Consider the following 11,591-nt stretch of genomic DNA (forward strand, 5'->3'; position numbering starts at 1 on the left):
GAAACTAACTATGATGATTTGGAAGAAATGCATTGAGAAGCTATAACAAAATAGTTTGGCTATAAGAAATGGTCTGGCCAAAAAAGTAGTGTACAGTGGAGAAAAACTATTTTTGAAAGAGGATGTGAGCAAAATACAGAAAGCATGCTTGGATAGGATATTTTTGGTGGAAACAAATGTTGAGATATGACGAAAGATCTACAGAATGAAGTTTTGGGTTATACTGCAGTCCCAAACGTTACATTGAAAACAAACCCTATCCTTTCCTTTTGTGTTATCCCACTATGTGTTTGTGTACCCTTGTGTATTTATGTTCTTCCTGTCTTTATATGTTCATCTGATAAGACTTATGTTGTAGAATTTTCTAATATTCAGCTACATTCACTATGATGAGGAATACTGTTATCCTCAAATATAATTTGGATTAATAATATGTCGTTTTCTTTGTAAATATGTTTAAAAATTATTTATTCTGTTTTGTTTAAATGCTCATGTGTGAAGTTGATGTTTCAAAAGTTATTCTGATCTTTGATGTATGTACTCATGTCACAATTCCTCTAACACTGATGTATATGTTATTTCGATTCTTTTGTAAAGCCTGTATTACTGCAAATGTTATCTGTACTATTATGTTCTTTAATGATATTTTTTGTACCTTTGTTATTGTATTCTTATGTTATAAAATTGTAATTGACACCAGTTCATCAAATTAAGTAACTTGTAAATTACATTTCACTGCACACATTTCTGTTGGTCATAGTATATGGACAATATGTGAGAAGTAGGGACTGTTAGTGATTGCACATGTGTTAATAATTCAGCAAAGGACTGGACAACAGCATTGCTGGTTCTAAGGACATTTCAAACAAATTCTTTGTGATTGGACAAGTGGTGGTTTATGGACTTGCTATGTTATCCGCAAGACTCTTCAATGGTGATTGTGCGCCTGCACAGTCAAACAGATGGCTGCTGGCCATCTCTACGAGGACTACAGTGGGTCTATACCTTTGATGACCCACCAATACCATTATTTCTACAAGGACTACAGTGGGTCTACACCTTTGATGACCCACCAATACCATTATTTCTACAAGGACTGCAGTGGGTCTGCACCTCTCGTGGCCCACCAATAGTAATCTCTACCAGGACTACAGTGGGTCTGCTCTGTGATGACCTACCTACCGATAGTCTTCAACATCGACTGACTCTGCTGTGGCCCATTACCTGTCTGCATGTCAAGAGTCAGCACTGTCTTTCTTTGGAAGGACAACACCACTTCTTCAAGACTGCTTAGAAATCCACTACTTCTGTGTGCATTTTCTTTTACTGCTCAGACTTTGAGAAAAACACTGCAATTTTACTTTGATGAATGATCAGAACTGTCTTTATGGACTGTGAGAAAATTTTAGCTTTTGACCAACATTGTATCGATAAGTGTGTGCATTTCATTTCTTTGTTATTGTAATTATGAAAAAAATTTTCAAACCTGTATTGGCCACTGCCCAAAACAATTTGTAAATTTTTTTGTGGGAGCATGGGGGCTATGTAAGTAGGCTGTTTACGTTTTCTTATTGGTAACGCCACGTAGCGCTCTGTATGATAAATCACTGGCTGTGCTGTGCGCAGTCTGTGGCTAGTTTGCATTGTTGTCTGCCATTGTAGTGTTGGGCAGCGGCAGCAGGATGCTAACAGCGTGTAGCGTTGCGCAGTTGGAGGTGAGCCGCCAGCAGTGGTGGACGTGGGGAGAGAGATGGCGGAGTTTTGAAATTTGTAAGAATTGGTGTCACGAACTGATATATATATTATGACTATTAAGGTAAATAAATTGTTTGTTCTGTATTAAAATCTTTCATTTGCTAACCATGCCTATCAGTAGTTAGTGCCTTCAGTAGTTTGAATCTTTTATTAAGCTGGCAGTAGTGGTGCTCGCTGTATTGCAGTAGCTTGAGTAAAGAAGATTTTTGTGAGGTAAGTGATTTGTGAAACGTATAGGTTAATGTTAGTCAGGGCCATTCTTTCGTAGGGATTTTTGAAACTCAGATTGCGTTGCGCTAAAAAATATTGTGTGTCACTTTAAGCACATTCGTGTATAATTGTTCAAAGAGGGCGTTTCACATAGACCAGTCTTGTATAAATTTTTCTAAGGGGACGTTTCATTATGTGTAAACTGTTAAACATTGCAAAATGTACGTTATCTTAGTGGAACGGAAGACGAAGACTTTAAACTCGACATAGATGTTATAATTATAACGTCTACATGTTTTATAAGGTTGGTGGATAAGTGCGAAGCGTTTTTGTTTTTCATGTTGGTATTCCAGTTACTATGGATATCTTTATCGAAGGTCATTTTGTATTTGTAGTTCACTGTTGCCATCTGCATTTACAGATTGTCAGATTGTCATTTGGAGATGATCAGTGGAGCTGTAGATGCAAGAAAATGTAGTGTCAAGTGCAGAAATCGGAACATTCCTGGCGTATTCTTTTGTTTGAACTCAATAGAGGGGTGACAGCAGTGGAAGAAGACAGTTACATTTGCACAGGGTATAGGGATAATGCTACTGGACAGAGCAATGAAATGGTTATCTCGTTGTATGAGGATCGTTTTGACAGTAGTGATCCCATGTTCAGGAAGACCTTCGGGTTTGATGAAGATAGTTTAAACGCATTATTTCATAAGTACCCACGTCAGTTTACTCATTAACTCGTAAATGTGATAAACTGTGATTATTCCACCATCGTACGACAGCTGCATGCAGTGGAGCAGCTTCAAAGTCGTGTGTATTGGTAGCAGATGCTCAGAGTCAAAATCACAAAAATTAGTGGGTGGCCATATGTCCATCTGTGCTTTCTCGTCATTAATTGGCTCTTGAACAGAACCTATTATTCCTACACTGTGTCATTACTGCTGATTAGAAATGGTGCCTTTATGCTAACATAAGGAAAAGAAACGACTGGTTGAGCTAAAACAAAACAGCAACTCCCTGTAAAAAGACCTGCACGCACCCATGGATGATAATGTTACTCACGTGGTGGAAGAGCGATGGAGTAACCATCTCTGCTGGCATTTATTCTCAACAGCTGAGATATCTTGCAGACGTAATGCAAGAACCACGACCAGCAGGACTGCGTGAAGTGAAGCTACTTCAGATAACGCGCGTCCACATTGTGCTAGACTGACAAGGAACACAATGCAAGAGTTGGGTTGGAAAGTAATTACGCACCATCTTATTCATTCGATCTTGTGCCATCAGTATGTCTCCTTTTCCGCTTTCCATCGAACAACGTTCATGAAACCTGCTTGCCGGATGAAAATGCACTCCGAATATGGCTCAAAGAGGTCTTTGCCTGAAAAACCGCTTGATTTCTGTAGTCGCTGAATAGAAAAGTTACCCTAGCATTGGCAGACTGTTGTAAACAATGAAGGAGAAAATATTACCGGCTAAAGCCTCTGTTATGTATATCTGATCTGTTTACTAAAATTATGGAAAAACGGTACCAACATATGCCACAGCCCAATTTATTGGGTCCATAGGTCTACTTTCTAAATACTGCGTTCGTTGTGAGTTTCGGTAGTGCATCCGAGGACTTATAAGTCCGAGAGGGCATTAACTCGTTGTCGTTGTGAGCTGAGGGGTCATTCCGTGTCAGACTGTCACGCTGTGTGGAACGGTATTGCAGGTAGTTTGTATGTTGGGGTGGTGTCAGTTGTTTTACGACCTTTGAAGTGATTGTAGAGTTATAAGCAGCTCTTAATATACTTGAACAATTCTTAACGCTTACAAAATCTTAAGTCAAATGTGAGTTGGGAACAGTGAGGATGCTGTGACGTTAACATTTCGTGGTGGTTAGACGACGTACGGTTTTGGACTTTGACTGATTACAGTCAGAGTAGTGGAACAATACCAATACAAACCCACATTTCATTCAGTCTTCATCATCATCACTGTGTCCAGATAATTTATAAACCTCTCTCCCTACATTATACTCTGAACAAAGAGATCTACATCTAAAGCTACATCAGTACCTTGGCATTGCTGGAATTCACACGTAAGTGCCCGGAAGAAGAGTCATCGAACCACTTTTCTACTTCGCTGTTCCACTATTGGACCGTGTGCGAGCTGATTTACGACGCCATACTCTCCTACCACCTGAACAGCAAATGATTTATGTCATCCTCACCCTCCTCTTGCCACAATAGGGAAAACGTGGTTCTAGGACAGACAGTAGATCATGTATGACACTTGGAAGTCAAAATAGAGCATTGATTACAATGCAGGATTAATTGTTCCTAATTGGATAACCCCTTAATGTCTCCCCCATACCTCTCGGACAGGTCAAGTTCAAGGACAAATATTCTCCTTGTTCCGCCAAGATGGTATCCGATATGACAGACCCCATATAACATCGCAAATCCAGCATAGGCAACGAAGTGTCGCAGGGCAGGTGGTATTAACCATGAACGGCTTCTTGCAGTAGACCAAACGTCACCCCTGTTCAAATTAAGTCTGTCTATATGGTATCACCATCAAGTATGGCGACGAAAAAAATGGTGACTGGCCAAAGGATGGTTACCTATGTGACTTGTACTAAACAAGTGCACTCATTTATCATTGTAAGCAGGCTGTTTAGGTTTTTTATTGCTAACGCCACGTAGCGCTCAGTATGAAAAATCACTGGCTGTTCTGTGCGCAGTCTGTGGGTAGTTTGCATTGTTGTCTGCCATTGTAGTGTTGGGCAGGTGGATGTGAACAGCGCGTAGCGTTGTGCAGTTGGAGGAGAGCCGCCAGCAGTGGTGGATGTGGGGAGCAGAGAGACTGGATGTCATGAAGTGCTATATATAATATGACTTTTGAACAATATTAACGTAAATACATTGTTTGTTCTCTATCAAAATCTTCCTTTTGCTAACTGTGCCTATCAGTAGTTAGTACCTTCAGTAGTTTGAATCTTTTATTTAGCTGGCAGTAGTGGCGCTCGCTGTATTGCAGTAGTTCGAGTAACGAAGATTTTTGTGAGGTAAGTGATTTGTGAAACGTATAGGTTAATGTTAGTCAGGGCCATTCTTTTGTAGGAATTTTTGAAAGTCAGATTGCGTTGCGCTAATAATATTGTGTGTCAGTTTAAGCACAGTCATGTATAATTTTTCTAAGGGGACGTTTCATCGTAACATCTATAATAGCGATAATTGTGGTATGATTTACAAGGCCATTTAAACAAAATTCCAAAATGATTTATTTTAATTTCATAGCTATGAGACTGTGTAGGCATAGTACATTTTTTGTATTTTTAACGTCCTGCACCACATATATTGTTACATGATACAGTGGTGCCAACACACTTGACACAAGAGTTATTTTAAACACGGTGATTCATTTTGTTAGTTGGAATATGGATGGACTTTAACTAATTTTATTACCTTCATGCTACACGTTAGTTAACCTGTGTGAGAAAATTACACTGGTTGTATGTTTAATAGATGTTCTTTACATGGCCAAGAATAGTAGGATGGATGGGGTAGGCGGGAGGGGAAGCCGGTCTCTAGTATGCCTTCTCATGCTTGCTACCCTTTTCGAGGCGTGTTGTATTGCATTGCAGTAGTTAACATGCAACAGAAAAATTAAGGCAACATGTTAAGCATTATAAGGGCTCCCAGATATGGTTTAGAGTCATACATACTTATTGCGTGTTATATTTATTTAGAAACTGAAGAATAAACGTTTGGTAATAGGAAACGTGGATCAGGAACGTTCGTGTATGTTTACCTCAACAAATATCACGCTAACAGCACGTCTTCGCCTACTGAACTATGTCTTCAGTAGCACTACATGTGTTTGTATTCCAAGTATTATGCATTTTGATAAAAAGATTTATATGATATGCATGTAGTACCCATACAAATTTAGCGAAGCAAACCGTTTAATATTCCCCAACTTCAATTAACCAAGGCTTGTTACTGCCAGCGGAGCAGTTTATTGAAAGTGTTTAGTTGTAACGTAGCACTGTATGGAATAAACTGTCTCAATTGCATCTACTTATCAGTAACCAAGAATATCCTCTGAAACCCTCAGTGATTCTGTTATACGAATCGATTTAGACACAAAATGCTTTGCCATGAACGAAGTCCCTTATTTAGATTCTGATCTTAATAGTTTGCTGCTCCTCTCTAGTTCAATCCCATAGTTTCATAGAAATTTTTTAATCCCCTATATTCGTTAAAGTATCGACAAGTGTCGTCTTTGTCCTAATAAATATATATGCTTCGTAAGAGCATCAAGAGCATCTATAAAATCTGTGTAATATTTCTGAACTATTGTGATATATTCCAAAGATATTATCCAAAACAGCAGCATTTACATTCCATGATTTAAATTTTCGGTTTTTTTTAAATTACAGTGAGGAGATAAAAAGACGACCACAAGGAATTGTGGGAGAACAAGCATACAATCAGACACCATATCTAAAAATTATGTTATTTCCTACAATATTCTAAACTGGGAAAAAATTCGGGAAACTCGTTGTGCTACGTATGTAAAATAATAAATGGTGAAGGAACTTTATTGTTGTATAATTGAACTGGAACCCGTCTTTTCATTAAGACAACAAGGGAGATATTGCTACTAGTTCCCGTTTGTATCATTTCTGAGACTCATAATTCATTGTTTATCTACTGTTAAAAGATTGCAACTGCAAACGTTAACGTAGCGGTATAATGTAGCCATTAAAAGAGAGAACCATGTGATCAAAACAGGTGCCAGAGGCAGGGTTGGTATGAGACTGTTCTGAATGATTCAAAGAACCGACTCGTAGGGGAATATCTTACATGATCCAGTAACAGACAGGATCTAATAACAGACCCGAATGTGTTTATGTAAAGGAGAGAATGTCACTATAGAGAAGTTAAGGCTTCAGTGACTCCAAGTGTAAAAACGAAGAAAAGGAAGTTACGAGATATATGAAAATATTCCTCCTTAGCAGAATAGCAGGAAATAAACTGGAGTGTATTTGAGCTGTCGAATATTCATCTGCTCTGATGAAGATGTGAAGCACAAATGGATAAAATCTGAAAGTACTGAAAACGCATCTTAACTTGTAAGTTCCAAGTAGGCTTGCGATGGATCGCAAAGACTGACCACAGTTCACGTGGTATGTTACTAAGCCCATCCTAAAAGAAGTAGAACTTCAATAGAGATTTAAACGACGGCAGAGCCTTGTTAACAATCACAATCTGAAGGTAACCATGTGTTTGAAATTAAAACGTCTCTAACCGATATGATAAAAAATCCTAAGAAGTATCGGACCTGAAAATGCGTCTACACTACCTATTCAGTCACCTTTTGGTCGTAATGGCACCTAAATGGAAGTTCATGAAGAGAAGGTCGAATTACTGAATTCGGTCTTTCGAAACTGTTTCATCGTGGAATGAAGGCTCGACCAATTATCCCATACCGCTCATTTGGTCGACGTGGACATAATTGATGCTCATAATAGAAACCAAAATTACTCAATAGCGTAAAAGTAGAAAATTATATGGACCTGGGAGATACTTGTAAGGTCATATGCAGAAAATTCTTCCCTTGGAGCAGAAGTTAATCGAAAGTTGCAGGACCAACGAAGCTTTCCAATCGATTTGAAAAAGCGTACGTGATTGGAAATTGGAAATTTGTGGTAAGTTCTCATGGGACCAAACTGGTGTGGTCATCGGTCGCTAGGTTTACACACTACTTAATCCAACTTAAACAACTTACTCTAAGGACAACACACACACTCATGTCCGAGGGAGGACTCGAACCTCCGGCAGGGGGAGCCGCGAGAACCACGGCAAGGCGCCTCACACCGCGCGGCTGCACATGATTGAAGGCCTAAATCGCTAACGTACAGAGTGATTGAACACGTTTCACATTCACTCATTATGACTATTTTTGGACGACGAGAATCTTCTCCATTAGAAATTCACATGAATTCTGCAAACAGAAATCTCGTGATAGCTCAGCTCCAGAGCGTGGACAATGTTGCCCACATTAGTTCCTCGTTTCTTTAATTATTCCGAAAGATATTCGATACATATATGTGTCGCTGTAGATATAACGCAACACATCGCTATTAACGGGAAAAAATCGACAGTTGGGAAGACAATTTCAAGAGCACCAAAAGGAAGGGCGACGTAGTGACTAGAGTTCACACTACACAGAGTGTTAAAATAAAAAGTATTCTATATTTGGAGAGGTGGCACTTTGGACTAAAACATGGCCAAAATGTCAAGTAGACATGTTCTCTGAATTGCATACCTCAAGAGCTCTGAGCACTTACTGATTTTTCAAAAGTGTTTCAAATGGCTCTGAGCACTATGGGACTTAACATCTGAGGTCATCAGTCCCCTAGAACTTAGAACTACTGAAACCTAACTAACCTAAGGACATCACACACATCCATTCCCGAGGCAGGATTCGAACCTGCGACCGTAGCGGTCGCGCGGTTCCAGATTGAACCGCGTAGAATCGCTCGACGACACCGGCCGGCTATTGATCTTTGTTACTGTGAGGGACGTCTGTTCTAGGGCAGGACGAACGACCTAAGGAACGCAGTAAACAAATGAACACGTTCCTCTGTTATTGTCTGTGAATACAATATGCAGTAAACATCTGTTAGTGTTTTTGCTCCAAAGCGTATTCACAGTTCTGAGTAAGTGGAGCACATGCGTTAAATCTAACAGGACCAATCCGTATGTTTAATAGCTTGTGACAAAAATTTATGTTACACTTTTTTCTCTGAACTTGCCAGCACTAAGGAAGCGTGTTATTACAGAGCGATGACTCACAAGCATAGGATGTACGCAGCAGCAAGCAGATTACTTTACGAGCTCTGATTGTAATACTACAACCCAGTGCCTCACGTATTTTTCAGCTACGTCATGTCAGGAGTTCAAAACAATTTTCTTGAACTACATATGTTTATGAATTTTGTCAGTAATTAGTATCATGAAAGTCTAATTTATGCCGAAAGGATAAATAAGAAATAATTATGTCAAATCGCTGTAGCAAATAATGCTAACAATGTCGGAGATATTTTATTGCACGAAACACGAGCAATATATTTCATGTAACAATAACTTCGTTGGGTTGAGAGAGCGGGTAGAGATGAGTTGTGAAGCATCTGTGTTCTGGTATAGACATGTGTGTTGGCGCGGAAATGCCAAATGGGGATTGTGCTGGAAATGGTTTTATTAGAAGTGGTAAGGCAAAATATCAGTAAGCGAGCACGTGCATTGGCATAGTACACGGCCGGTAGAAGGTTTTTGAAATTAATGAAGACTGCTGTGTGTCATAGCATAATTATAATTAACGTTATTGCATCCCATATTGACGTCTTTAGTGTTCATGTTACGAATCTTTTCTACATCTATGCTCACGCAGGTGCACTTTGTTTAATTGCCGCATTATCTGCTTTGCTCAGTATTTGCGTGATTTCAAAATTAGGTCAAACTTCAGTAAAACTTTCATTTATAACCTTTTTTTCATTTCTACCGTTGTTGTACACAGTAAACATTCGTGCAGTAACAATTAGTTTGTAACTGTCTATATTCAAAAGGTAATCTTCGGATTAGATGTCTTGTTTCTGTTAATAATTTAACAGTATGTACACATGTCACAATAAACCTTTTTATGCACAGAAGAGTATAGGTGCGATACAGACCGTTACATAGAAACCAAATAATGTGGTCTCATTTGTTTTCTCATTTTTACTGCATTCTCTAGACAGTTCGAAATAGCAAAGGATTTACAGTAGACGAGATGTGCTTCGCGGTAGCAAAGATGAACAAGTGCTCATGCCTCTTAAAGTGTGCATTTTACATACGATTTTTACTGGAATTTTTTGTTGTTTTCGTCCATACAATACTCACTCAAAATATGGAATACATTTGTAACACCGTGTATATAAATGATTTAGTTACAATGGCGGAAGGTTCGTGAGATATATCGTGGACGATACTGTTGTCTGTAGTGAGGCTGCAACGTCTGAAGACTGCAGGGAACTGAAAATCTACGGTGAATGGACGATAGGGGGAGATGCTGGAAGTTGGCCGCATGCGTAATTAAGTATAGCGCATTGGGCATAAATAGGTGAAGAGATCCGCTACTGTTAAATTACACTAATTGCGACCAATCACTGGAACTAGAACGTGCCTAGCAGTGATTGTCCGACGTGACCTGAAGTGGAACGACCACACAAAACCGGATGCAAGAAAAGCCATTGCCAGTCTCAGAATTATTGGAAAATTCTTACGACAGTAAAATTCTCCCACGAAAGCGATAACTTGCAAAAAAATGTCTCAGTAGGTTCCCGAATACTTCTCATCCGTCTCGAATCGATAGAACAGACATAGAGAAGACACAGTGAAGGGTGGCACTTTTAAACAAGGAGATGCTTGGCGAACTCCATTTATTATCAAACCGATATTTGGCAACAGTAACAAGATTATTACGGCTGTACCTAACACAGCGATATAACATGATGAGTTTCGTTTCTACCACTGCATTCCCGTTTAGTCACTTTTCATGCAAGCTGCTATTTCGTCCATAAAGCGAATTTATCTTTATGTCGGTCACTTTTTCTCTACAGTTATTGCTTGGTTAGGTCAACTGAATTCTCAGCAAACAATAAAAGAGTGTTAGTCACATTTTCTGGCATGTGGTTCGGTAATTTCTGCATTCACAGCTCATTCATTCCTCAGTTTCGTATTCTGTATATTTTCCTATCTTGTGCTACCCTATTCACATTGCAAGCCTGTAAAATCCATCATACTTCATTGTCTGTTTAGCGTTGTTTTCGCCTTCGCGTGGCACTTCAAATTTTCTCTTCTACTGCTCGCTAGCTACTCAACGGTATGCAAGTACTATTCTGATACACGTAACATTGGTAACTGCTCAGGACATACTATCAAAGCACTGAAATTATTGATATAGACTACAAGAACACCTTTCGTCGAGTATCTATGCGCTACACGGCTCGCGAGCACCAGCGAATGGAACAGTCCTAGAACACTCGAGACTCTAAGCTGTTTTCTGACTATTACGTCGTCAGTTGTGGCAGTGATCAATTCTTCGGCCACTGTAGAAAGAGATTTTCACAACATAACACCTCTTCATAAACTATGTAAAAGGAAGTAACGAAGGAAAAAAGGTTACCTTGAATGAAAGTTTATGAATTCTGCCAATACTCACCAGCAACAAGCAACAGAGCAGCCTTCATTGTACTCAGTGAGAACTACTACTGCTTCTTGCGTTATGTTTTCGTTTATATATATATTTAAACACTCGATCCATCGGTTATCGTAGCGTTCCATTCTGATATTCCCCTCCACGAACTATGGTTGCAACAACAAGCAGCAATTCGACTTTCCTTGTACTTAAAGGCATGTTATCTATGGCTGTGTCATGTTTGTTATCAACAACATTTTAACAGCCACTGTCAAAAGGACGGGTTATCATACTCTCACATTGCACCTTTCATTTTTTTCGTTGTGTGTCATTGAGATACAGTGAAGGAAATGAAAACACCAATGTCCACGGAATTTACATGCCACAGCTCACCAA

The 11,591-nt window shown here is 39.2% G+C and overlaps 1 protein-coding gene across 2 annotated transcripts in view; it reads right to left on the reverse strand.

Moving 5' to 3' along the window:
• The window catches only part of LOC126332098 (uncharacterized), a 160,835-nt gene extending 149,507 nt beyond the window's left edge, over positions 1–11,328 (reverse strand). The window contains exon 1 of one of the 2 annotated variants that reach the window (XM_049996546.1): positions 11,220–11,272. In XM_049996546.1, the coding sequence (XP_049852503.1) occupies positions 11,220–11,247 (28 nt within the window). In that variant the 5' untranslated portion in view covers positions 11,248–11,272. Of the gene's footprint in view, positions 1–11,219 lie in introns of both variants that reach the window. The other variant, XM_049996545.1, reaches the window with a different exon arrangement.
• Between the last annotated feature and the right edge of the window lie 263 nt (positions 11,329–11,591).

Source organism: Schistocerca gregaria, chromosome 2, assembly GCF_023897955.1.
Source record: "Schistocerca gregaria isolate iqSchGreg1 chromosome 2, iqSchGreg1.2, whole genome shotgun sequence".
NCBI lineage: Eukaryota > Metazoa > Arthropoda > Insecta > Orthoptera > Acrididae > Schistocerca > Schistocerca gregaria.